The 27788-nt window shown below is 48.0% G+C and overlaps 1 protein-coding gene and 1 long non-coding RNA gene across 2 annotated transcripts in view; one reads left to right on the top strand and one right to left on the bottom strand.

The window, feature by feature from the left end:
• Nucleotides 1-930: 930 nt before the first annotated feature.
• LOC118610744 lies at nucleotides 931-4333 on the bottom strand. Its single transcript, XR_004954001.1, has 2 exons — nucleotides 3372-4333; nucleotides 931-2795 (listed from the first exon to the last, which is right to left on the bottom strand). It is a non-coding gene; the product is annotated as an uncharacterized LOC118610744 (long non-coding RNA).
• Nucleotides 4334-4439: 106 nt separating this feature from the next.
• The window catches only part of RHEB (Ras homolog, mTORC1 binding), a 34592-nt gene continuing 11243 nt past the window's right edge, over nucleotides 4440-27788 (top strand). The window contains exons 1-2 of the mRNA XM_016163944.2: nucleotides 4440-4933; nucleotides 22949-23020. Coding sequence (XP_016019430.1) covers nucleotides 4882-4933; nucleotides 22949-23020 — 124 coding nt within the window. The 5' untranslated portion in view covers nucleotides 4440-4881. The remainder of the gene's footprint in view (nucleotides 4934-22948; nucleotides 23021-27788) is intronic.

Genomic DNA, 27788 nt, shown 5'->3' on the forward strand with positions numbered 1-27788 from the left:
TCCATATTTTAATTTCTCCTCTTGCCAATTTTTACTGTTTGGTAGACATTTTTGGTCACTGTCTTGTCACCCACGATTAGATGACCACGTTTACCTTGAATGAAGCTGGCGAAGAACTCAACTCGCACGAGGAGGAGAGGACGTGCTGCATTTTAGTCTCGTCGTTAAGTCATGGCCTCTTGGAAGGAGCCTTTTAAGACCAATGACCGTTTTGTGAGACCTAATTTCGTTTAGCAGAATTTACGTAGTATGCTCTGTAATTCCTCAGAGCCAGACGCATGAAAAGCAGATTGCTATGCTATTCCGAGTACTAAGCAATGAGGGCGACACTCCCGACCCCTCCCCTGTTGTGGAAGTCCCACCAGGCTGCCTCTCATAGCTGCCATGACACGCCGCCGCCTGTCACACGGGCCGTGAGACTGCCACGCTCAAGCCATACGTTATACGTTAGCAAAGCTCAACCGCTTACTTTTAAAAGAAAAATGTTTTTAAAATAAAAGTTCTATTATAATTTTTTTTTCTGCACGCCAGTGGAAGAAACTCCAACACTGAGACAAGTCTTTCCACAGGAGGAGGAACCAGTAGTGAACGTGTGTCCCGAATGGTAATTACCTCTTTCGCTGGCTCGCGGACACTGACTAAATGCCGCATCTGAGCACATCTGAGGCACACACGTGATCCAGGCCTTGCTGGCCCAAGCGTCGCCTGTTTTATTGCAAGGAATTAGCTGCTCGGCTCTTCCTGAGCATCCCCCAGGTGGTGTCATCTCACGGGCTCTTAGGAACAGGTGTTCAGCTCCAGCCATGTGACCCTCAGACTTGCTCTGCTGGGCACCGCAGCCCCCTCAGGTAAAAGTTCCTATCGGGTGCACTCTGGCTTGGGGGCATGGGGAGAAGGCCAAGTTTATCCACAACCCAGCAGAAACTGGACTCACACTTTTAAGGAAACTTTATTGATGCTTTTATAGTGGATATATTAGTTTTCTATGGCCGCTGTAACAAAGTACCACAAACTGGTGGCTTAAAACAACATAAATTTATTCTGGAGGCCAGACATCCAAAATCAAGGTGTCAGCAAGCCCGTGCTCCCTCCGGAGTCTCCAGGGGAGGGTCCTCCTCGCCTCCTCCAGCTTCTGCGAGCCCCAGGTGTTCCTTGCCTTGTGGCGGCATCGCTCCAATCTCTGTCTCTTCGTCACGGGGCTGTCTTCCCTCTGTGTCTGTGTGCCTGTCTCTTCTTATTTTATGAGGACATCAGGCATATCGGCTTAGGAACCTGCTCTTTTCCAGTGCAGCCTCGTCATAACTAATTACCCCTGCAACAGCCCTATTCCCAAATAATATCATATCCTGAGAGGGTTAGAACTATCGTTTTTGGGGAGGGGGGCGCATTCAACCCCAAACAGTTGAGGACAATTTACAACTACTACGTAGGCCTAGACCAGCCCTCAGAGCTCCCTGCTGAGCCAGCCCCTCCCTCAAGTGTGGCCTACTCGGACTTGGGGCTGGCTCACCTCACTTCCCTAGTCTGGGAACCCTCCGTGCAACTCCAGACGTCGGGGTTCAGACCACACTGAGCCCTGGCTTTGGAAAGAAGAGGATTTTCTTTCATCCCAGTGTAAGTCGGAGACTCGCCTTTCCTGGGATGACTTCACACTGGGATGCTGAGGGCGAGCCTATCAAGGCCCTGCCAAGGAAACCACGACCCCATCCACAGGAGCAAGATCTGTCCCCTTGACCCCAACAAAATGACCACACGACAAAACACCCTTGGCATGTTTCCCAAACCCGCATTGTTTGACTGGAACAACTCTCTCCGTGAGCTATAACAGGTCAGTCTGACTTGGCTTATGCCAAGGTTAAGATGAGTCTAGTTCTTTTCCAGTTATCCCTCATCGGGTATTTAAAAAACTAAATGCTTTCATGTCCACTTTCATTTAGGGTCACTCTTTCACATGTGAAAAAGTAAAATAATTTCACAAATGTCCTTTTGGTAAAAGCAAACATTCTTTCTTAATCTCACCCAATGGTAGGAAAAATAAGTTTTATATATTATCCCTGGGAATTAAAAAAAATATGTTGGAAGTAGAAATCAGATGTCATTGGATTTGTGAATCCTCAAAGAAAGTTAATAATGATGCCATGACAGTGAACAGTTCAAGCTTCTAATAACTGCCATTAATGTCCTTCCCCACCGACGCCGAGGTTTAGGCCAGCGGAAGCTCACGTGGCGGATCTACGGGTTTAGCATGAGCTCGAGATGATGGTAATTAGCTAAACCAATCACATCTTCTCTCTGGAATTTAAATGTAAGAGACGAAGTTCTTAGTTTCCGGGAAATCGGCAGGTGTGGGAAGGAAACACAGAGAGGAGTGAGCAGGCAGAGACCACGTGACACAGCGGTCTCCGTCTAGAATCAGAAGTTGATCTGTGGCAGAAGTTCCAGCTACTCAGAAGATTAACGAGTGATCTCATCAGTAGAACGAATTCGAATTTAAAGGCAAGTCCTTTTCTCCCACCCATGTTCTTGCAAGATCTGGCTGCAATCCGTTATTTCTGTGAAAATTTATACCATCAATCCCAATTATTTTAGGTCATCTGAGTCATTTCTTAAACCAAACAAATTCTCCCCGCTCTAGGATAAAGGAATCTTCAAAACTCCTGGGTCCGACTGACCTTAAAGGGCTTTAAGACAACGGGAACGTTTCTGGAATGAATGTGTCCTTTATAACTGCACTCCTTGGTCTGGACTCCTAATACTCCCAGGCTAGGACAGGGTTTTCAAACTTTTGAGGCAACCTCAGTAAAAAATAGATTTTTACAATGTAACTCAGTACACAATTCATATGTGGCGCATCTATAAATATGGATCCATACAACAAGTGTCACGAAACAATACCCTTACTGCATGCAACATACTATTTTCCATTCTGTTGTGTTAAAAAAAAAAAAAAGGTAACACCCACTAAGCTGATTTCACAACCCATCAAAGAGTCTAGTACTATCCGTTCCAAATACTGTGATGGGGGCAACCAAATCCGCAGGGTAAAAAAATGATACATCTCTCTGGAGAGTCCATTTTTAGACCCGAAGTTTTTAAATATTTCAACTAATTATAGAGTAGAATGCAAAAATTCAGTAAGATGAAGCAGAGCTTCAAAGATATTTCTAACCCCCCAGCTGGTTGTCTGGGGTTTTCAACCTGTAGACCCCCCAGCCCCCACCCCCAGGATAAGAATGCGCACAACCCTTGTCGCCTAGGACTTGAGCGGGACAGTGACAGGATTCTGCCTTAACGCCAGTGTTCCAATTCGACAAGACATATTTATGGGACAGTCCCCTCTAAAATCTTCATACCCAGGAATGCGATCCTACCGCTCAGCTTCCTGGGGGCTCCTTCCGTGTTCACTGGGAAAGGCAAAGGGCCGTGACCAGCAAGCGGTCGTCCCACTCAGCGCTGTAGGGCAGCCCGAGACAGTCGCAGAAGTAGCGGGGTATCTGCCCTTTTAGCAACCACCAAGGGCAAGAATAGCTACCATGATGGAAAGCTCCCAGTCGCGGCCTCATTTCTCAGGCCTCACTTGCACCTTCATTGTAGTCCGTGACCGAGGCCTCCCGGGCTGAGGTCCCTTCCTGCGCTCGCTATCGGTGCCACCCGTACAGCTCTACACCCCTTTTTCTTCACCCAGAAAAAGGGTTTGCAATGCTCCCTCTGTGGGCAATGCAGCAGCTTTTGGAGAGGTCAGGCCATACCGGAGAGGGAGCCCAGCGGACTCAAATCCGCGCCGCAAGAACGGTTCTGGAGCGTTCTCCAGCCAACAAGGGCTGGTGCTTGTCGCCTGAGGCGTGCCGGGTCCGCAGGTCGCACGGTTGAGACCAAAACTGGGGCGGCGCACACTTTTTGAATGAAAGGCCAAACACTTTGAATTCACGCATATTTCATTCTTCCCACAGTCCCCTCCACCGTGAATGACATTTAGTCACCACCCACATCCTCAAACCCCGACCTACTAACGCCAGAATAGCAAAGCGGCTGGAAAAGGAACCAAAATAAACGCCCGACCCCAGGCCACCGGGTAACAGCCACGCGCCTCGCGTCGCGCGCCTTTTTGGGGCTCAGCGGGAGCGAGCCCGCCCCGCTCTCGGCGTTTCGCCAATCACCGCGCGCCCCACAGTTGCCCCACCTCTCTAACCAATCACCGGAAAGCCAGCTTCTCTCCGCTCCTCCCGCCCGCCCCCCGCCCTGCGTCGTTCGAAGCCTCCACACCCGACTGGTGCACTACCCCGCGGTCGCTGCCGGATTGTATTTTTAGCTCCCGGGCAAGCGGCCCCGCCCCCAGGCTCCGCCTCCTCGCCGCCCCCCAATGGGAGAAGGAGTTTCCGTCGCGTCATCGCGCGGGCGGTCGAGAGTTACCCAATCAGCGCTGGGGGAGAACTAGCGTAATTAAAACGCGGCGGAAGACGGTGGGAGGGTCATGACGCAGCGAGTTTCCTTCGTGACTTTTTGGGGGCGTCGCGGCGTCTCCTCTTTTTCTCTTTAAAGTAAAACGTCCCGCGAAGCACCCCCGTGCGTTGCGGGGGCGGGGGCGGCCGGCGCGGCTGAGACCGCGGCGCGGAGGCTGCTGCCGGGCTGCGGGCGGCGGCGGGGGGGGGGCGGTCACGTGGGTGTGTTTGGGGGCGGGGCCACGCGGCGGTTCCGGGCGGTTGGGCGCGCGAGCTTGGAGCCGAGGCAGCCGCGCCCGCCCGCGCCCGCCCGCCCGCCGCCCCGCCCCTGGATGCCGCTCTGCCCCGGCGCGGCCGCCGCGGATCGCAGCACAGGAGTCGCCGCCGCTGCCGCTGCCGCCGCGGTTGATGTGGTTGGCCCCGGGTTGAGGAGGCCGCCAAGATGCCGCAGTCCAAGTCCCGGAAGATCGCGATCCTGGGCTACCGGTCTGTGGGTGAGTGGCGGGCGCCGCGCGGCCTCCTCGTGCGTGGGCCCGGCCTCGCCTGGGCGCCGGGACGCGGCGGGCCCGGCCAAGTTTGGGGCCGGCGCGGCCATGTGGCGGCCGCGCGTTTCGTAACCAGCCGCCCGCCGCCGCCACCTCCATTTTGAACCAGAGGTGGCGGCGAGGCCGGGCCTCGCGGGGCGGCGGCAGCAGGGGGAGGCCGGGGAGCGGGGAGGACGCGTCTGGGGAGGCCGCGGGCGCGTGCGGAGTTGCCGGTCCTTCCGGACCCGGAGCGGCGCTGGAGGGGTCCGCTGCCCCGCCGGGCAGCCGCGAGGCGCCCCCGGAGGGAGGAATCGCACCTGTCTCTCCGCCTCTTCGCGGTTCGCTGTCGTGGTCGCTGTTAGCAGCCCTTTTCCCCCCGAATTAAATAAAGTCCGTGAGATTTTAACAAAGGAAACAGCGCCTCGGGTTTTTCCTATCTGTGGTGAAGTTCAACGTTGAAAAGAAAACCGGGGACCTTAGAGGACGTTTGGCTACGGAGAGCAAGTTTCCTACCGAAGAAACCCCAAAAGAGCCCTCTTCGAAAGCCCCCAGGTGCCGCCAGCGACCGAAGTAGGAAGGCAGGAAAAAATAAATTTCCAGTCTCTCGGTGTCCTATTTTCTCTTCGTGGAGAAATAAGGTCAGCTGCTTGTATCGAAGCTGTCGAAGTAATTCAGAAGTTTGTCTTGTTTTGTTTCCAAACGGTTGGCATATATTTGAAACCGTTCCTGGCAGCGGCCTCTTTGCTGAACTGAGGTGGTCTGTGCTGGGGCGCCGGGTGGACGGGGTGCCGAAGAAGAGTGAGGGAACAGAACCCTTGAACTTAACCCTGCTTCAGGTGAGGCTTTATTGTCTCGGCCATCAGAAACCTGGAGAAATTAGGTTTTCTTGTTCCCATCGGTTTTAAGAAGTAGCTGTCCAAGGAAAATGTGCGCTTGTCGGTAGTTTGGGGAAGGAGGTGAAGGCGAGGGTTTGGAGTCTGGTGATCGCGGGCGGAGGTGCCAGGAACTGCCATGGCAGGGCTCGGAACTGCCTGCGGCTCGTTGGATGGACTCCCCCACTCCGCTTTCTGTTCTCGTCCTCCCCCCACTTTCCACCACCGGTGCCAGGGTCTGTGCTCTTTGACCCAGATCAGCTGCAGCATGCTTACTCATCTTTTTATCATCTCTTCGTTGAAGTGCTGGGCAGGGGGGGGGGGCAGAGTGGATCAAAGGCACTTGGGTCAAGATAGGGGTTCCAAGAGTTACAGGGGAAATTCTTGTATGATGTGGGGCCAGGTCATAGGTGTATGTGGGGGAAGAGTAGGTGACAGCGGTACCAGCTGCAGCCGTAAAGTGCCGGTGCATCAAGGTGAGGCTTTTAAAGTCCCTCACCGTGCCCTCCCCAGATGCCCATGTGGAACCCGGCGCTCGGCCTTTGTTGGCAGCCTGGCACCCGGCCCTTGCTTCTGTGTCTGTTTCTTCCTCTGCATTTTGAAGAGTGGAACTATGACGTTTCCTGGCCCTGGAGTGAGCTGTCTCATCAGATACATAGTGCCCATTAATTGAAAGCAGCAGTCTCTGAATAATCAGGTTACAGGTGACAGGTACCTGGGCTACCTGATTTCAACTTCAAAGGATGTTCCAAAGATCCTGACTATCTTGCCCCTTGAAATTCTTGAGATGGCGATTCCGGTCTTCTGTAAGCAATTCCAGTGTTTTATCACGCTTGTTAAAGAAGGTCCTTATGTTCAGTTGAAGTCCTGTTTTCCTTCTCATCGCCCCCGCCCCAAAGACCCAGATGTGACAGGTCACCCCTTAACCTTCTCTTCACAAACATTTATTTTGAACTGCTGTTTGTCAAAACACTGTGCTAAGTCAGCCTCTAATAGGACACAGGGGGAAGTTCTAGTCATTTTCTGTGCCCTCAACATGTCCTGTCGCTACATCCAACTCCATTTTCTCCACATTCATTTTCAAGTGTAATGATGGTTAAAGTAAAAGGTATTTTGGAAAGTTAAATTACTCCCAGTCTTCGCATTTGATTTTAAAGCTGTTCACTTTTGTTATGAGCCAGGATACCTTGGAGTTTGCGGGGTCTTTTGTTTTGCCAGGAAAACGAAGGAGTTCTCTGAGTCCATGTACTACCCCGTCTTCAGAGAATTTATTCAGTGTTCAGACTTGCAGGGGTTTACTGACCTGTTTGCTTGCATATGGTGCTATAATAGAGAAATGCGAATATGTTTATTTCTAGGTTGTGTTGTATTGTAGCTGCTAAGCTGTTGTGTCATATTGAAGGAATTATAGTAGGAAAAAAGGCATAGCTAGAAACCATTCCTTTCTGAGAATACTCTCCTGATTAAATATCTTATGCCAGTTTGACTACTAGAAAGCTTGTCATGGTGACTTTGTCATACGACAGACTTTATTTTAAAAGTTCGCCTTCAGATAAAACTAAATGCCATGATTGTTTTACTACTTGGCTTTCAAATATTGTGTTTTTTAAAAGCACTGATAAAACTTCCAGTAAGGAGAATGTAATTCTCAGGTGATTTATACAAGTTTATTCCCCCCCCCCCAAAATACTTTTCTGTTGTTTACAACTTTAAGCTTTTAAGGACACGTCACCTATAATGCAGGCTGGCTTTCAGGGAGTGCTTTGTATTAATTGTTTTAGTAGTGGCCAGATGTGCCAGCTCCTTGATATCCATTGTTTCTGATACAAACAAGTAGTCCCATGATAGGAGGTAACTAAACTTAATCAAGTCAAAGTTCTAGTGTCAGGTAACTATTTTCAAATAAAATTTGGTGCATCTTTCACTGGAACCTTCTACAGAGGCTTGGATAATCTAGTTTACTATTAGAGCATAATCAAAAGGTCGTTTGCTATATATAAGCCTCTGAGGTTAACGAGAGATGAGATCACGGGAATGTGAAGGATCATGAGAAAGAAAATGAAACAACTCTGTGGTTTGCTAAAAGGCAATTCAGCAAAAGTAACTCAAATTACTACCTTGTCAAATGTTTTAGGTAGTTAAGAAGATGCATCCTTTGATTTGGGTACTTCATAGGAAAAGATATCATTAAATGGGTTCCAGATAGAATACAATCCAATTATATTCTGATTTACTGTTTATTTTTTAATTATCCTGTCCTTTTCTGATACATTTAATTGAAAATTTTAAAGGTAAAACATTGTTTGCTGTGTGAAATTGTGTGTTCAGGTATGTAATAAGGTTTTGAGGTTGTATACTTGAGGGTAGGGGTGGTCCTGTGGTGACCACCTTGTGTTGAAGCTTGAAATTAACTTTTTTTCAGTGTCGTCATTGTATACAAGAGAACAATCAGAGTTGGCAATCGCGGTAAAGACTTTCCAGTGCTGATCATTATTTGAGCGTCCATGTGCGTTACATCTACCCTTACTTCAGCAGCTCAAAAGAAACTGTGCCCATCACGGCCACTCCCCATCCTCTCCTCCCGTCGGCCCCTGCCGTCCACTAATCTACTTTCTATTTCTATGAATTCATCTATTCTGGACATTTTATATAAATGGAATCACACATCTATGGTATTTTGTGCCTGGCATCTTTCATTTGACGTAAATATTTTCAAGGTTCATCCATGCTGTAGCATATATCAATAATTCCTTTTTGTTGCCAGATAATGTTTCTTTTTTTGAATACACCACATTTATACATTAGTTGATGGACATGTGAGTTTCTATATTTATGGCTGTTACGAACATTTCGTACACATTTTTGTATAGACGTATGTTTTCACTTATTTTGGGTATATTTTAGGAGGAGATGCAGGGTTATATGGTAACTGTATGTTTCACATTTTGAGGAGTTATCAAACTGTTCTCCAAGACATCTTTCTGTGCCATTTTACATTCCCATCACCAGAACTAATTGAAATTAGTTTCAGTTTCTCCTCATCCTCACCAACACTTGTAATTGTCTTTTTTATTCCAGCCATCCTTACGAGTGCAAAGTACTATCGTACATGATTTACAAATAATTTCCATTCTGCAGATTGTCTCCTTGATGGTGTCCTGAGAAGCAAAAAGCTATACATTTTGACAAAGTCTAATTTATTTTTTCTTTTATCACTGTGCTTTTGGTATTATATCTAAGAAGTCATTGCCTAATCCAAGGCTGTGTAAATTACTACCGTGTTTTTTTCTAAATGTTTTATACTTTTAGCTCTTACATTTGGGTCTACGATATAATCAGAGTTAATTTTTGTGTATGGCGGGAGAGAGGGGTATAGCTTCGTTCTTTCGTGTATGGATATCGAGTTGTCCCCACCCCTTTTGTTAAAGACTGTTCTTTCATCATTAGTTCTGGACTCTCTTCCTTTGATCTGTATGTCTCTCCATATGCCATTGTCATTCTCTCTTGATTACTGTAGTAAGTGTGCACACTCTACCTTTATTCCTTTTCAAGATTGTTTTCACTCTTCTGAGTTCCTTCCATTTCCATATGAATTAAAATTCCTTAAGGACTAGCTTACCAATTTCTGCACAAAAGCAACTGGGGTTTTGATAGGATGTTTTACAGTTTTGCAAGTATCTTTAAATGTCTGGTTTAACAAACAGCTGGATTCTCATATCTGTTTCTGAATTCATTTCACTGCACTGTGATAACTAATGAAGAATATGAAAGAAATCCAGCCTTCCACAGGTGCACAGTGGGGAAAGGGAGCAGTATTTTAATACTTTTCTCAGATAATCGTGGATGTTCTTTGATACCAAAACTACTATAGCTGGTCAGCTTCTTAGAGGTTAGTTGTAGTATTCAGTCTGAAATCATATGGATAAATTTTCCTACTGTTACATTGAACTTCATTGGTTTGTTTTCTACCCACGCCTGATTTGGTAACAGCATACATTGCTCATTTGGAAAATATCGATTCACTGTTATTTAGATCCTTCCACATTGGAAACATTTCAACATATAAATATTTTTTAAATCACATTTTTTAATATTACTCCCTACCCCTCCCTTCAGAAAAATCTAGATATTGGGAAGCTGCTAAGCTCACCATGAGTGATGCAAGTTTTCCGAAATCCTCATTTCCTCTTGAGAGGAACTTGTTGGCAAAGTACTAGCAGTTTTACATTTCCAAGAAAATGTCTGCCAAATACCCGCATTTGAAACAATGATCGTTTGTTGGTCATTTGTGCAAGTAAAAATGCTGTTCCATGACGAAAGTGGCTGTTTCAGCTCACTTCCCAAACAGTCGCACGCATGCTTTACTTCGAGATAGCCGTCACACCTCAGTATACATACGTACACCCCATTTTGTCGTGCAGACTGTTTAGAAACATGTTCTTCAAGGTCAAGATTAAATAAAATTAATCATTTTACTGCTTCCTCAAGGACACTGTTAAGTGAAAGTGACATTTTTTTTTAATGCACGTACATGTTAGTGAATAATACTTTCCACTATGGTTTGTAACGATCATCATGATTCCTGCTGTGGGGTACCAAGGCAGAAGTTGTACCCACACCCCACCCCTGCCCCCCCATCGCTTTTGCACCATTAGTGCAAATATGGACATAGTGAAAAGGGCAGATAATATCTTGGCATTTTTATGAGAATAGTTTTGGCTTCGTGAGCCCCTGAAAAGTTCTCCCAGAGTTTCACAGACTGCACTCGCAGAACCGTTGAACTATGGTGCGCAGAAATTTTTTCTAGCCTGCTGCTCACCGTTGTGCAAAGTCGAGTCGAGAGTGGCCGCATCCTAGAAGCTGTTCGAGGGAATGTGGTGACCGCAGTCGCACGAGGAGCCTTCTGGAAGGGACCAGGGCGAGGAGGCAGGAAAGGAAGCTGGAGTGGCTAGGACAAGGTGACGTGCAGGGGGCAGTGAGGTAGGAAAGGCAGTCTGCCGGGAGCTCGGTTTTGTGGCAGTGCCAGGGAACGGTTCCTTCCGAGGAGTAAGCTGCGAGTCACTAACGCCTGCGGGGTGGGAGATAATCTCAGTGCCCGTTGACTCGGCCTCTGATTGTGGTGCGATTTGGGGTGTGTTGGATTTTGACATGGTAAGAGCAAGGCTCCCAAAGATTACTAAAAGTTTAAAAATTACCAAGGGGACAGCACATCAGCGCCTCTGTGCAACTGCTAACGTGGCTTTCCAGTACAGCCATCAGGATGAAAGCGAAAACAGCAAAATGGGAAAGAGCCGTCTCGACCTGTGGTTGTGAAGTCAAAAATGTGCGCCAATAGGCCCTTAATTTGGGGTCTAGAATAAGGAGGTAATGACTTTAATATTGCTCATGAGTAGACTGTATTAGGTTATGTGAATAAATCAGAACTGAACTTGGATATGATTGTGCAAGTTAAAGCATTGTGAAATCTTTAGTGATCACACTCGGGAGAACCTTTGTTCTTGTTTCTAGTTTATCATGAAGTACCCAATTAAGTCTTAACAGTTGTTAGAGTACTGATAACTCTCAGTGCGTATTGCCGGGTACCTTTGACACGAATTACTCGATTGATCTAGAAATATAACTTAATATCTCAAACAGAAAGGTCTTGGATTACTATTTTGGTATTTTAATGTTCTTTAATGTATATCGGGCTTCTGATAAAGTTTTATGTAGGGCGTCTGAATGTGAAGTCTAACTCGGTGTTAGACGTGCCGGAAACCTCGTCTTGCTCACTGCCGACGAGCGGAAGCAGGACGCGTCAAGGATCCGGATAGAATTAACTCCTGCGCGTCCTGGGTAGGTGGGCGTTACAGCTGTAATTTAATTGAGTCCCCCTTACCTCCTTGCTCCCACACCCCATCTGACTTTTTGTTGTGCTTGTTTGCTTTCAGAAAGACTCTTTGGGGTCTTTTGAAACAAATTGGTGTTTTAACAAGATACGTGACCCCACTTTTTGCAAGATGAAAAGCTGAATGTTAACTCCGCGGTGGCGTGATAAATAATTTGTGAACATGGAGACAACGGTATTGGCTTTTATAGTTAATATAGTTCAATGAAATGGAAGTGCTTTCCTAGACTTACATATCTTAGATATGAATGTATCTGGTTGGTAGTTTGCTTTTATTTCAAATCTAAATCGTGTGGTTTTTTTTTTTTTAAAGAGAATATTTTAAAACATAGGTTCTCTTTAGTCTTGTTCATGACTCGTGTGAGTGGCCAGATAAAAACATGAATGGCAGCAGCCAGCTGTGGTGGCCAGCAGTAAGGCAGAGGAGGGTTCCGAATGACCTCGGCAGACTGGACACACCAAGGGAAAATATGGCACTTCACGGCGTGAGCGCAAGTGGGAAGGCACTGGAATTTCGAGTCTGGACGTGATATGGTGAACTTCCGGCCTGGCGTATGGCCTTGAGTTCGCCAGGGGACAGGAGTGCCTGACCCTGAGACAGAACCCTGCAACCAGAGCATCACCGAGGTTGCTGCTGGAGGAGAGGGGGGCCACAGGAACGCGAGTCCCAGATGTCAGGTCTCGCGTGCACGCTTCAGAAGCCGCCCGCGCGCGTGCAGGCGGCGCGACCCGGGTACTTCTCTGGCGGTTTAGCCGGCCCTGTTGGCGCCGTGAACTCTGAACCACTGGTAGAGCTTCTCTGCGGTCTCTGTCCCGTGTCGGGGAGCATTGCCGGCTTGGAGGAGTGGTTCTGAACTTGGACTTTGTGAGCGTTCCCTGAGGTTTGTGTTTTCTGAGGGAGGAGACCAGGGTTTTTACCACCCATCTATCCAGAGGATTTCAGTCCCCGCAAAAGAGCGAACTGCTGGAATGGCTGGTGGGAGGGCGGCTGTGTGGACGAAGCGTCACGTGTTGTTTAAATGGATGTCGGTCGCCCGTTCGAGTGCACAAGGCTCTGCTGTGCGCTTGGGCTGGGAGGCGGCGCTGGCCTCGGGGAGCTTCCCCGCGGCCCCAGGGGACGGTTACTGTAAAGCATTTGCCGGGGCTGGCGCACCTGAACTCTGTGAGGCGGGTCCTGTTTCTAGGCCTGTTTGCAGATAAGGAAACAGCTAAAAAAAAGGTCAGTGATTTGCCCGACGTCCATTAATAAGTGGCGGGGCCAGGATTCGAACTCATGCAGTGACTCCAAGCCAGCGCCTTTTAACCGCTGCTGCACAAGCCGCATTTGACGTGCAGTTGGGATGAACCCTTCGAGACAGATAATCCGACAGAGAGCTGATGTAGTCATGGTGGAGTGGGGGGGAAGTGTCCCTAGAGGACTGTCATTACAGCCGGAGGTGGCCCCGCAGAGGGTGGCAGCGCCGGGGGCAGGAGGGCGGCGCTTCGGGCGGACCGGATCGGCGTGCGGGGCTCCCGCGGGCCGAGGAGGAGCTTGGCGCCCGGGGAAGGAGCGCAGAGGAGGCCGCCGGAGCGTCCGCACTGCCGAATGAGGGCGGCGAGGTGAGGGCGGCGAGGAGGTCACGTGGGGCGGACCTGCGAGCCGGCCGCCTCTCGAGAACACCCTCGTAGGCCCTGTTGAAAGTCTTAGACTTTTCCCTAGAGACAGTGGAAAGTCACTGAAGGGTTTTAAGCAACACAAGATGACCTTCTATGCTAAGATCGGCAAACTTTTACTGTAAAAGGCCACATAGTAAATATCTCAGGCTTTGAAGGCCACGTGGCCTCTGTCGCAACTACTCACTTCTGCCTGCTGTAACGCACGGCACTTACAGGCGACACAGAACACGTGGACGGGCGTGGCTGTGCGCCAGGAAAACTTGATTTACGGGCACTGCCTTGATTTTCATTTCATTTTCAAATGCCATGAAATAGCGATTCTTCCCACCATTCAAACACGTGAAAACCATCCTGAGTTCATAGTCTGTACACAAACAGCCTGTGGGCCACGTTCAGCCCTGGTCTGCAGGTGGCTGATCCTGTCTCATACCCTCAAAGAGACCCCTGCCACCGCTCTGTGTGACGGATGGGGACGTCAGGGGGCGGAAGTGGGAGGACAGCCATGGGTTGCAGTTCACCAGCGGGGTGGGGGGGTCATGGACTGGTGTGGCGCAGGCGAAATGAAGCGGCGACAGGTCCGAGGTGTAGTTCAAGGGCGCATCAGTGAGACGTTACAGGTCGCCTCAGGCGGTTAGCATGAGTCCTGAGTGTGTAATGGCGCCGCTGGCTGGAGTGAGACATGGTAGAAGGGACCAGGATTGGGGGCGCACCCGGCTCGTTTACACACCTGCATTGTCTTCTGGCTGTAGGGGCTCTCGGAGGATCCACACCGTCCCAGTGGTCCTAGAGACGGGGGCTGCACCTGCGCTTCTGGGGATGTGCTGCGCTCAGGTCTTCATGTCACCTGAGGATGTGCCCCAACGTACCCTCAGACTGCAGTCTTGCTTCCCTGTCGCCTTGGAAACAAAGGAGGTCCTAAGACCCACTAGGTTGCGTGTGCTCACACTGCTCACTCCGCCAGGAAGGGGTGCGAGGGTTCGAGTCCAGCCACAGGATGTTGCCGTTTTTCCTGCTTTGGGGGAAGGGGGAGGTTGGGCACCACCTCTGGACCTTTGCATTCTGCATAACTGCTACCAAAGTGTCTGCCTGCACATACATTGTCAGTCTGACTCTGTTTCTGGATGGGCATTATCCCAAAAGATTGGACAGAATGAACATACCTTCCATTTCTTTGGCCTCTGGGGAAGTCTTTCTCCTGGGCAGCTAAGTTCGTATTAGCAGGACGGTCCTGTCGAAGGGTGGCATAGACAGATGTCCAGGAGAGAGATGGTGTGGGCCGCGTGTGGAATTTAAAATGCTCGTGTGGCCTCATTAAAAAGTCAAGCAGGCAGAGTTAAGTTAGTATATTTAGCCTGATATGTCCAAAATGTTATCATTTCAGTACGTAATGGATATTAACATTTTTTACATTTTTTATGCCACATTTTCGAAATCTTGGGTATGTTTGACGCTCTGTGTGACCTCGCTCAGGACTGACCACCCTTCAGGTGTCCCTTGCCCACGTGCGGCTGCTAGCCACCCGCTGGGGACAGGCAGCACAGGTGCAGTGAGGACTGCGGTGCTGGCAGCAGACGGGCTCAGTGCAGGTTGGGGCGAACTCTTGAGATGATCTTTGCAAATAGCCATTCCTGCTGGCCGGGGAGTGTGCTTAATTTCATACGTCTCATTTCATTGCCCTAATTGTTTGTTATTACTAGTTCTAATCACTCTTAAACTTCATACTCTTTAATATTTAAAACTGTGTTAAAATTTGAGGATTTACTACTTTGCTTTTCTCTCTTTCCCACCCTGACCCCCCAGCTTCCTCCCCAGGTTTGGCCACAAGTCTAGCAAAATTCATTCTTCGCTGTAGCCAAACATTTAATTTCCTGCAGTTTATTGGGTCTGTCCCCTTGCATTTCAACTCAGCTCGATCTCTAGCTCATTCTATGGAGATAAATATCCTATTTCAGTAATTTTTAGGGAAACATTTTATGGCTTTTATTGGCAGCACTTTTTTTCCCCATTTAGTTTAATAACCTTGACAGTTAATAAAATTTTTCATTTCTATAACTCGGATCTGCATGTTATAATATAAACATTTCTCATAGCCCCTCAGCAGCGCATACCTGATGGCATAGTACTAGGCAGTAGTAAGCCCCCGGCAAGCATTCGAATGAATAATAATTTTGTGAACCAGCTTTACTTGGTTATTCTCTGTCTTGTCTGTCATGATAATAATCGCACCTTAATTTTTTTTCTCTCCTAGCATCTATTTTTAAAAAATTGAGAAGGAAGTGTGAGAAAAAATAAGATGATGTCAGTCCTGCTTAACTCATAGGAACAAGTGAGATAATTCGTGTGAAAATGTTTTGTAAACTCTTAAAACAGTGTCTCGGTTGTAGGTTGTGGTGAACAATTAAAATGTGGATTTATCTGCCTCGCACGCCCTCATCTGACTGTGTGTGGTGGAGACGAGGGGTGGTCTGCACCTTAGAGTCATGGGGAGCACTCTTACAGAACACGCTGGGACTCCTTATGCACCCCTTTTTATAATTAGAATGCCGAGGGTAAGTATTTTTTCGGAGGGCTTGCTCGGCGGCGCTGTCGTATGTATGTGTATATATACGTATCACCCCCCACCCCCCCACAAAAGCAGCAGCAGCCAGTGCTGTGTTGACAGAACTGCACGCGTTGTCCTAACGTGGAAACGGAGTAGGCGCGTAGCCGGCGTTGGGCGTCGTGTGAGGAACACGTCGTTCCTGCATACGGCTATTCTTGCTCTTTGAGCGGTAGTGACATATTCGGGCTGCAGTCCATGTATGACCCCAGGTGATTCTGCAGTCTGTCCGCTGTTTGCAAACCTGGCCCCTTTTATTGCTGTTCGTTTGCTCAGTGGCTCCCAGGGAAGCGCTTCCTGGCACTCACGTCCTGGCCCTGTGGCACTCTGGGACCAGCAGAATCCCGCAGAGGCGACATGCCGGTGCCAGGCTTCACTCCCAGGAGTTGGCAGCTTCTGCTTTCGTGTTCTCTGGAGCCTCCAGTAACGTGTGGGTGGGACTTTAGGAAAGGACACGCGGGAAGAGAAGGTCTCGCCGTCCCAGCTGAGTCTCGCCCCCAGCCACTGTCAGCTGAGGCCACCACGGGCTGTCTGCAAGACCAGCAGAAGAGCCAGCTGAGCCCAGGCGAAGTGGTTGTTGGGTTCAGCCACTGGGTTTGGGGGTGGTTTGTTATGCGGCAGTGGAGAATTGAAACACTAATTTTCTGCCTTCGGGGAGATATATTTTTATAGTTATTGCTTTTTATCATGTTATTTTGAGGCTTCAGCTGAAGTAGTTGTTACTGTATGTTATTTTCTTAGATTTCAGATTAATTTATTAGATGTCATTATTAGAATGCATTTTTCTCCTAAGCTCATGATTTTTGTCTTAAGAGCAGTACTAATAATGACATTTATTGAGGACTTACTACACACTAGATAGTTTCTATGTGTTTCCGTTTAATCACAACCACCTACAGGTAGAGACTGTTACTATCTCCATTTTCCAAACTATCTCCATTTTCCAAACTTCCTACGGTCACATAACTAATCACCATCCTGTTCTGCTTCGTAAAAATAGTAAATGTCTTCTCCTTTCTACTGCTTTCTTTAAATCAAGTTTTATTGAGGTATAACTTACCTATATGTAACAGTATCCATTTTAAGTGTAAAGTTAGATGAGTTTCGATAGATTTATTCAGCTGTGTAACCATTACTCTAATCAAAATATAAAACATTTCTATCATCCCAAGAAGTGCCCTCACACCCCACCCTCACTCCCAGGCAAGCACCGATCTGCTTTCTATCTTTATGGATTAGTTTTCCTTGTTCTGAAATTTCACATAAATAGAATCTTACTAAATACTCTTTTTGCCTGGCCTGTTTCAGTGAGCGTGATGTTTTTGACACGCATCCGGTCGTCACGTGGGCGAGTAGTTCCTTTCGATGGCTGAGTGGTATTCTGTTGTGTGGAGGCACCATAATTTGTTTCTCCGATCACTGTTGTCTGTCTCCAGTATTTCACTACTAGGAGTAAAGCTGCGGTGGGCATCTGTTCTGTCTTTGTGAACATGCAGTAAATCCCTAGGGATGGGGTCGCTGGGTCACACAGATGTTAAGTGTACGATTTCATGAGAAATTCGTACTATTTTACACTTCGGCCAGCAGCAGATGAGAGTTCCATCCTCACCCACACTTGGTGTCACTGCTCTTGTTAGCTCACACTAAGGTGTCTGTGCCTTTTAGCGTGCCCCCCAAAACAGGTGCTCCACACCCCCTCCGGCACTGGGATTGTTGGCAGTTTTTATTTTTACCATTTCAATGAGGGACCGGTATCTCATTGTGATGTTATTATAGTTCCCTAATGAATAAGAAAGTTAAGCATCATTTCATGTGCTAATTTCCCATCTTAGTATTCTCTTTGTGTCATTTGTTTTCTTGAGAGTTTGTTATGTATTTTGGATACACGTCCTTTGTCAGACAGGAGGTTCGGCATATCTTTTGCCAGGTCTGTGACTTTTTCCATTCCCTTAAGACTCTTGCAGAGCAATTAAATTTGAGAACTAGCACTCTAAACTAGGGAACTTGGTTTGGAGGTCGGCATCACCAAGGAGCTTGGCAGAAAGGGACAGTCCCACACCCTCTAGTCACTTGACCTTTTTCTTGAAGGCTCCTCAAACTGGAGTCTACACACTTTTTATAGGATATTATGGCCCAATTGCTGTAGGACGCAGGTCAGATGCATCTCCATGGGTGCGCATTTGAGCTTGGGTTGGTAAGGTGGAACTTTCGTGACCAGGATCATTTTCTGTAGAGGGCGCTTGTGTTGGTGGCCGGGGCTGCGGCTCCCCACAGCCACAGTGCCCACTGAGATCTTTCTGCAGTGCTGAGAGCGAGAAGGGGAAGGGACAAGTCCGTATACCGCCTTGAATTTTCAAACATGATTAAACATTTCAGAGGCACCGTCAACAAACCCCATGAATGGGGTAGGCCAGTAGAGAAACAGAATGTTCGTAGCGCTTCAGGAGGAGGCTTCAGAGGAGACCAGGAGGGGATGGGTTCCGACAAAAGGCTCGCGTGGCCAGCGACTCACCTTGGCGCTTACACTGGTAGGGAAGGAAGTGGTGGAGATTGGGGATTCGGGTTACGACGTTGTGGAGAGCTGTGTTCCTAATGTTTTTGCCTGTAGCCTGTAGTGACAGATGCATTTTACTTTGTGACCCCGTCATAAATGTGTGTGCGGCTGAAACAAAAGTCTCGTAACACCTTTATCACTTGCAGTCCACACTGACGTTTCTATTTCCTTAAAAACAGTGCCGGTCACCGCTCTGTGTGTTGACTTCGTGACCTGGCGGGTTACGGCCCCTGGTTACAAAGCGTCGGCTGTCAGAGGTGGTCCGCGTGCGGTGCGGGGAGTCAGAAAGCGGGGCGCCGGGGGAACGCCCGCCCGGCTTGCGCTGCTGCGGACTGCTCCGTGGGGGGGCGGATGTCGGAGGTGGCGGCGTCTGGGCAGAACCCAGCGTCGTGGTGTGTCGCCGACATGGCTCAGAGTTGAGAGTTGGTGGCCAGACCAGGGAGCCCTAGAGCTGAACTCCGAGCTCGCATACTTGGACGTCAGAGAGGAACCTGAGGCGAAGATGAAAGCGCCTCGGACCGGCCTGCGTCCCGCCGCGTGCCGGACGCGCCCGTGGACCCTGCTGCCGAGCCGCCCGCCGGGCTGGTCGCCGCGTTTAAACCCGCTCGTCCCCGTGATAGCCCGGACGACGGGAAGCGTGCCGGCGGTTCCGCAGTGTGGGTCTGAAGTGGGCGACATCCAAGCAGTAATTTTTTTTTAGGAGAGTAAGCATGAAAACTAGTTCAGAATTCATCTGAAAACTATTGGAAGTACTTCGTGTAAGCAGAAGCTATTCTGCAGGCATCACGAAGTGCAAGTCAGTCAACAGTCTTGAAAGTCGATCTTCTGTAGTGACAATATGGGGTGAAAAAACAAAGTTAGATGGGTTTTTAGTTTGGAGGAAGAGTATGTGGACGCTAACGTGGCATCGTGGGTATCTTATTTTCAAACCTTAAATGGTAGGGCGCCACGCCGTCGCATGAGTGACACGTGTCCCCGCGCGTGGGTAAACACATCTGGGCGCGCGCCGCTCCGTCACGGAGCGTTTCCCCGGGAGTCGGTCTGGAGCTCGAGCTGCTCCTCAGGGTGTGCAAACGTAGGAGCCTTCGAGAACGTGCTCGTGGCCGTTTCCTGAAACAGCTTCAGGAAATGCCTGGTGTTCCCGAATCTGAATTTGACAAGGACAAAGGCCCAAATAAATGTGTGAGGTTGTTACGAGGGGAAATTTTTAAAGATGATCAAGTGAAGGGTAGAATCGCTGTAGACCAACAAAGCCTTTTGTAACTATAAGCAAACTCTAAGGAAAACTTGACCAGAAAAGCTGAATTAACTGCTTGGAGGACAAAGATGTTCCGTAAAGCCAGACATTCCTAGAACCAGAACCGAGATTTATTTACTAAAATTAATTATGATTTAGTGCTGACTTGTAAAGATTTCAACACTACTTATCTAATAATCCTACTTTTAATGGCAACAGCAGAAAAATGTCAAGTGTAGCCTTCCTGTCCCTTCTTAATTTTAATAATTAATGATTTCTCCCTAGGGGAGAGTCCAGTGGAGGGGACCCAAGGGAGCCCCAGCGTTCCCTCAGCCCCGCTTCTGCTAATGAATAAGCCTTTCTCCCGGGACCGGCTGCTCGAGAGATCCAGCTGGCTCCCCGAGGGCCGGCGTGTTCAGTCCTGGCGCCCCCGGGACTCACGAAGACGACCGCGCGCTGTCAGCCTCCGTTGCGCTTTGGGCTGGACCGCCTTGTCCGCTTTTGCCAGAATGATCACTTAGGTTTTCAGGTTAACTGTGAGTTTAACCTGCCAAATGATGTATGCCCTTTACACCGCAAACGAGGAGCCCCCCTTTGGACGCATACCCGTAATGGTCGTGTTTTTTAAATGTCCACTTGTTAGCTATAACTCCACTTTCCTCATACCATCTTGTTTAATATGTATGATTTTATTTTCGATTCGGTCGTGGTTTCCTGACTTTCACTTACTCCTGAGGACTGGCTCCTGAGGCCGTTCTCCCCCGCCCCGCCCTTCACCCCTGCAGGGTTAGACCTACCTGGTAGCAGTGCAGAGAACTGTGTAATCCGGTGATTCCTACTGTTCCTCCGCTTTGGGGGAGTTTATCACACATATAATACTTAACCCCTTTCAGTACTATTTTTAATCTAGTTCAGCTTCCAAAAAAGTTATAAAAATTGTTTTAATCCCAAATTCCCTTTTCCTTTGTATCTATACCCTGTTATACCTTTGAGGGCAGAAAATTATCTTTCTTCCCTTCTTGCCATTTGTAAACCAAACACACACACACACACACACACACACACACCCCCTACATAAGGGCATCAAAAGCCCACCTGAATGCCTGGAAATGCTCTTCAAAAGCCCTAAAGGTCCTTTTCTTTCTTCCTAAATAAACTTCTTTTGCTTCAAGCAGTAGCATTCATGTAAATAAGAATTTTCAGTTTACTAACATAAAAGAGGATTTTTCCCCTTGCTGTTTTCAGTACATAAAACAGTTTTGCTATATTTTGAGCTAAATACTCCTTTCTGAGTTGGCTTATATAACATGGCTTCTTTTGAACACAATTCATTTGAAATGCGTGCAGTTCCTGGACAGCTACTGTAGCCCAAGGCCACAGGCCGGCCCACGCTTGGGCACCAATAAATACTAAATAATTGTTTCTTAATCTCTATGGAACTATGTTTTCCTAGTCACGTGTATAAAATCAAGATCTTTTGTAGTATCTGAATGTATGAGAGTGCCCTTTGGAGGTCTGAGTTTTAATTTCATTCATTTGTCCAGAAACCGGAGTATCTGCAGGGTCTCCATCGACTAATGACTGATGATAATTTGAGATAACTTCAAGCCCTGAAAAGAAAGAAAGAAAACAGGACTGTGTGATAGAGTGGGTGCCACTTTAGATGGGGTAGTTTTAGCAAAGCCTTCTCTGACGAAGGGACATTTGAGCTCAGACCAGAATAATGACAGAAGTGAGTCATACCTTCAGCCATCTGGGGGATGACTAGAACAAAGGCACTGAGGTGGGTAGGAACTTGGCAGGGACGGAAGGGATGTGCCTGGAGCCTGGGGAGGGCCGGGGAGGGGGTCGTGGTAGCGGATGGGGGCAGGGCCGTGGGCAGAGCAGGGCCCAGCGGGGAGGGCCTGCCGTTGTGGGCCATGGTTCGGAGCTGGGAGTTCATTCTGACCGCAGTGAGGGTTTTCAGCAGAGCGGTAACATTTAATTTCCAAAAGCTCTTGCGGGCCGCTCTGTGGAGAGTGATTTCAGTTTTCAGTAATTCTAGAGACACTTTGAACTCTGTGTTCAGCTGCTCCGTTGAGCAGTAAATAAACCAGCCACTCGGTGGGGGAGGGTGTGAGGGGAGTGCGTTTCTAGTCGTCTCCCAGCAGCGCCCACTTATAAGCCAGCTTTTTAATTAATAAATTTCAGTCAATGGGGACTGCCTTGGGTGTGAAAACGTGCCCCTTGAACTGCACCTCCGTGGTTTGGAGGAAGGCTCGCAGAACCGAAGCCCGGGAGTATGAGCCTCATGTTGGCAGCCCGCCCCCCACCCCCCGCCCCCGGCTCCCCCGTGGCTCCTCTGAGGGGGAAGTCGCCGGGCGCGCGTGGAGCACGTGCTCAGTAACGCGGAGGACGGGGGAGGCAGGAAGGGTTTGGGGTGAAACTAGGGAGGAACCGCTTCCTCTTCCCTGTGACATCAGAATCTGGACTTTGTTCTTCACCGCTTCTCCCCAGGGAAGCCTGCTCCGAGGGCCTCCGGCAGAAACTTTAGGTAACACAGAGAGGAGTGAGACCTCGGGGCTCTGGCGCTTGGTTCGTTACCGCACGGGCTCGGTCATCACTGCTGGTTCTGTGAAGTCCAGAACATTTCTTAATTGTCTTCTGTGTGCCCAGCATGCCCAGGCCTTTGATGCTGGGTGACTGAGACCGAATTTCTGCTGTCACACAGTTTTTTCAGTAAAGACTTTTTATTTTTTCCAGGTTACCCTCTTGAGAAGCTATACCTGGTAACACTTGAAACAGCTACATATGAAAGCACCCAAAGAAACTAATCATGTTTTATTAATTTCCATATTAAAAGTAATAGCCAGATTTCAAGGACACCAGAGGAAATCAGCTTAGCTTTGACCTTGTTTAATATTTCGTTTGCCTTTAACAGAATATGCAGTATGCTTGTTGGTCGGTAATATTTTTAGTCACAAAGGTATTTAATTCATAATAGCTTAATTGCCTAAATTCTTATAAGCAAATTAATAACATTAATTTCCTTTCTTGAAATTGCCTAAATGCTAATTAAAAGAATGTGTTTTGTTCCCATACCTTCATCTGTCAGAGTGGGGTTTTTATGTAAAATCATAGGATTAAATTTTTTGTGCCTTGATATGCCGGTGTGTACTGAGCTGTTGCTTTCTTTTATAGGGAAATCTTCGTTGACGATTCAGTTTGTTGAAGGCCAATTTGTGGACTCCTACGATCCAACCATAGAGAACAGTAAGTGTTGTTTCCAAGGATTTATAAACTGAGAAGCTGGCCTTTCGCATACAAACAGCCATTGTGTCTTCCTGGCAGCCGCGTTGCGGGGGTGCTCACTTAAACCTGTATATCTCCAGCTGGGGTCCAAAAAGCTCCCAAAAACTTTCCTCACTTTACAGTGAATGATTTTTTTTTTCAATGTCCGGATCCCGCCATCTAGAAATTGTTATTCAATCCTATGGGAACCCAGAGTCCTGTATTAAAGCCTCATGTTCTCCAGGTTCCGCTTTAAAAAAGCTAGAAATAGAGTATGCATCCCTCTCCCCAACAGTAGCCCTATTTAGGGATTCCGAGCTTGAAAAGAAGAGATGAAAGCACTCCGGGGCCCCCGGGCCTTACTCCTGTGGAAGCTCTAGCAGCCCCAACCCCGACCCCTCTTGGTCCTGAAGGCTTAGAGAAGGCTGCAGAGAAGGGAGCCGACTGGGGCTGGGGAGACCAGCTGCTCCAGAAAGAAACCAAGTCTGTTGGCTTTTCGGGCCCTGTGCAGAACAAAGCACCGAAGACTAGAACCAGCTACAACCTTCACCTCGTCTGATTTCAATCTTTGGTTTCAGAATCTTCTTGAAGGATTCTAGGACTCTGGGCCAAGTTTAGGTTCTAGGGGTCATGGAGGAGAATCTGCAACCCTTCCATCCAAGGAAGTTGCTTGGCTAGAAGCTGGTCTTCTTTCAGGCCATCTTAGGATCCCAGGGAGCCTGGAACCAGTCTTCCCAGCTTCTTGACACCTGGGATTTGTCACCAGGAACATGCAAATTTAAACATGGGATTCACGAAAAACCGATTGGCATGTTAGACCTGAAGCCAACTAAACAGCCAGACTCACGGACTTTTAACAGCTAGATCGTTAGACTCCACGTGCCCAGAGTTTGTGAGAGAGACTTAGAAAGAGGCTTGCATTGGGGAATTGGCAGACTACAGCCCACAAGCTAAGTGTGGTTTTTACATTTTTTTAGAATTTGAAAAAAGTCAAAAGAATAATGTTTATGATGTGAAAGTTATGTGAAATTCAAATTTCGGCATGTGTACATGGAATACAGCCGTGCTCAGTCATACACATGACATCTGTGGCTGCTGCTTCTCTGTGATAGTGGACTTGCTAAATATTATGAGAGAGACCGTAGGCCCACAAAGCCCAGCATTTGCTATCTGGCCCTTTACAGGAAAAGTTGGCTGACCTCTGACTTAAAAATTCAGCTCTCCTTTGTGTCCCAGTATGCTGATGGAAGGGAAGGAAACCTATTGGTTGCTAAGCTCACTCTGGGCAGACCCATGTTTGAAAGTAACTTCTACCTCATCTGGAAGGAGTCCTCCTCCTCGCATCCTGTTGATTGTTTAGTTACCACTTACGGATACCACGGTGAGGAGTAAATTAATTCGAATGCTAAGCAGACAAGTTTGGTTCTCTCTCCAGTGGAATGAGAATGCAAGGAAACTGAGATCTTGGCCTTGGTATTTGCTATACAAAGCAATTTAGAATTTCATCTCCTTAAAGAAATAAGGCTCATTTGGGAATTTTTTTCGTAGAACTATAGAAGATAGTTTTCATGGTAAGATCTACTTATAAAAGCGGTTGTATCTTCTGTGCCATTTAAAATTGAGTTAGAAGGGAAGTCATGGTGTTGTATGTAAATACAGTTTCTTCATACTTTAGTAATGGATCAGATGGAAGTTTGACTTCCTTACCTTGGTATTCTGAGAAACAGTGAAATGACTACTTTGAGGCACTCAAAATCATCCCGAATCATGTTTTTAATGTTCTCCTGTTTAATACTTTGTGTTTAATAGTAAAGACATTTTTTCAGTCTCAAAAATAAATTCAATGAAAGTCTTCAGTCAAAAGCAAAAACGGGCATCGGAGCATATGAGTCCCTTAAAAGTTCATGAGGGGTGTTCAGACATCAGATTCTGTTTCCCACTCTTCTGACAGTAACACGGGGCAGGAGCCGTCCTCCACCCTTCCCCCACTGTTTAGTAAAAAAATGTTCATTGTTTGGCTAACAGAATTAGAGAAAATGGAGTGGTTATCAAAAACTTGTTGCTAATGACATAAATGAATGAATGGGTTTATGGTTTTTAAAAAACAATGTTTCGTAAATCTGAAAGAAATTAGTAATTTACATATAACTTTAATATGGAATAGGTTGTTTAGAGCAAACGTTTGGCGGTGACACATTTCTGTGAAGTATCACTGCAAAAGCAAAAATTCTGGGACTATGTCATGTTTTAAAACAGGAGAATAATGATAAAACCACATACTTTTGAGTTTGGAAAATGTTTTAAACCAGAAATACTGCGTGTGCAAATGCGCTTTGTTATCTGCTGTCGTATTAATCCAATAGCTCACTGTGAACTAAATTGACACGGTGACATTTAGTGGTGGTTTGTCATTTAAAGGAGGAATCACAGCAGTTCGCAACTTCCGCCATCCCAAGGTAGGACTGTTGATGAACCAATAAAGTTCCTCTCAGAAAACGGGGCGATTCTGATTGGGAGTTTGGTAGCAGCATCAGGCCTCACGTGGCGGGTCGACTTCTTGTGGGATGTGAGTGAAGAGTTCTCAGTGCTCATTAGCACCGCGGGTCTTACCGGTGAATGCCAGACCTTAGCGATCGCTAATACCTGGCTTATTAGTAGATTTTACTAGTAAGTAGCTATTAGTCTGCAATTTGGGGGTTTTAGGTTGGTGATTGGATTAATTTCTCCAGTGATTGAAGGGCGGGGTGGGGAGGGTTGCAGGCAAGCGATGTCAGGAGCAAGCCAGTCGCCCCCCCTCCACGGGGTTCCGCTCTCTCCTGGTCCCTGGAACCCACAGGCGTCTCTCTCGTTACGCTTCCTTTTTTCTATAGTAACAAGAAGAGGCAGTTTCCCGTGACAGATGGAAGGTCTTCAGTTTCATTCTACTGCTCCGTGTAGGAGGCTTTGCATCCTTGTTATGTGCAAGGATCTACTGAAACGTTTATTACCGTTTTATTTATTGTCTGTCTGACGTACAGTTGCATGTTCTCTCCCACCTTCGTGCTCTGCCTCGCTGACCAGGATTTCCCTGGTCTCCTTGGCCGACTCCCTGTTCTGCTTCTGACCTGCTGGCCCAGGGCGCCCCTGGGCCTCAAGGGGGGCTCGGGCTTCCTCTGCGCTTGCTCTCTGGTGATTGTCCCCTCTTGAGAACTTGCCCGCCTCAAGGAACCCCAGCCCCACCGTCTCCCCTGAGCCCGGGCTGTTCGACATAGCTGCCTTCATTTCCCCCAGCTGTCTGCCAGGCCCCTCAGACCGAACGTACCTAGACCAGCTCCTCATTCCGCCCCCCACCATCCCGGGGCCCTGCCCGCAGGCTTGCCGGTGTCGTCAGATGGCAATCGTGCGTCCAGAAACTTCGGAATCTTCCGTGTCTCCATTCTTCACACCCACCTGAAGTCACTCAAGAGAGCCTTTCGCTCTCCCTTTGAAATGGGCCTGGGACTCACCGACGCCTCGCGCCTCCGTCTCGCCCCCCTGGGCCCTGCGTTGCAGGCTCACGCGTGCCCCTTACCCGTTTTTCTGTTCATAGCGTAACCAGAGCGATCTTTTCGAGATATAAAACAGATCGGGTTACTCCCCTGCTCAGAACCCGTGGTTTCCCATCCCATTCAGAGTAAAAACCCGAAGCTCTTACCGTGTCCTCTGAGGCCGCCTGTCTGCTCCCCCACCTAACCGCCCGCGGGTCTCGGCCGCGTTGACGTCCTTGCTGTCCACTCGCTGTTGAACCTCTGCCCACGTGCTCCTCCTGGGGAAGGCCCCTGATGGTGTCCCCGTTGGGTCTTCCTGCCTTCGTTGGGGTGTCAGCTCCCTGAGGCCCCTAGAACAGTGCTAGTGGTGAGAATGGGCGCTCAAAAAATAGCTCTCGAATGAATGAATGAATGGTATTTCGTTTCAATAATCATTTCATAATAGCTATACTTCATAACCACAGTTACTTAGTTCTACTTAAAGGTGGCTGTTTTACTGCTCACCAGCATTTCTTATATGATTTTCATTGAGTCTAAAATGCGCTTTTTGACCTTAGCAGGTATTTCAGGCAGGTTTTCTCACAGGTACCTCATGACCGCCCCCTAGCGACGGTGATTGAAAGCACAGTCATGCATTGCACATCCCAAGTTCAGAGAAGTTATGGGAAAAAATACAATAGAAATTTTTCTTAAGACTTGATGAGGCAGGTTTCATTGGGTATTCCCAATATTCAGTATTTCTTGAAATATTCTGATTTACTTTTCATCTGCTTTAATTATTATCTTCAGAGGTTATTTCCAGAAAAGGCAGTTGGCTTGAGTGGTCTGGCCTGACGTTCACTCACCTGCTGCAGCAGCCCTGCTGGCCTTAGAAAAGCAAGATGCCGGTGTGAGTCTCCAGAGCGCTGCTGCGCTCCCAGCCGTCCTTTCCCTGTGGAACTCGCCATTTAGCCAAGATCTCCTCTGTCCCTGTCACTTTCCGTTTTCTCTCTTAACTTGTCATCTGCTTTGGCTTTCCCTTTTGGCTGTCTCACAAAGTGGGCAAAAGTGCATGGAGCAGATTCTGTGCCTGGCTCTGAGGGTAGATTCTGTGCCTGGCTCTGTCAAGTTGAACGGACAGCCAGGAGATTTGAGGACTCGTGAGCCAAGATGGCTGGGACAGGGTGCCGGAGAAATCTGTTCCGTTTGGTTGTCAGGGTTCCAGATGGTTACTTGTAATAGTCACTTACTATTAATAGTTCTTT

This window comes from Rousettus aegyptiacus, unplaced genomic scaffold (assembly GCF_014176215.1).
Source record: "Rousettus aegyptiacus isolate mRouAeg1 unplaced genomic scaffold, mRouAeg1.p scaffold_m13_p_13, whole genome shotgun sequence".
Taxonomy (NCBI): Eukaryota; Metazoa; Chordata; class Mammalia; order Chiroptera; family Pteropodidae; genus Rousettus; species Rousettus aegyptiacus.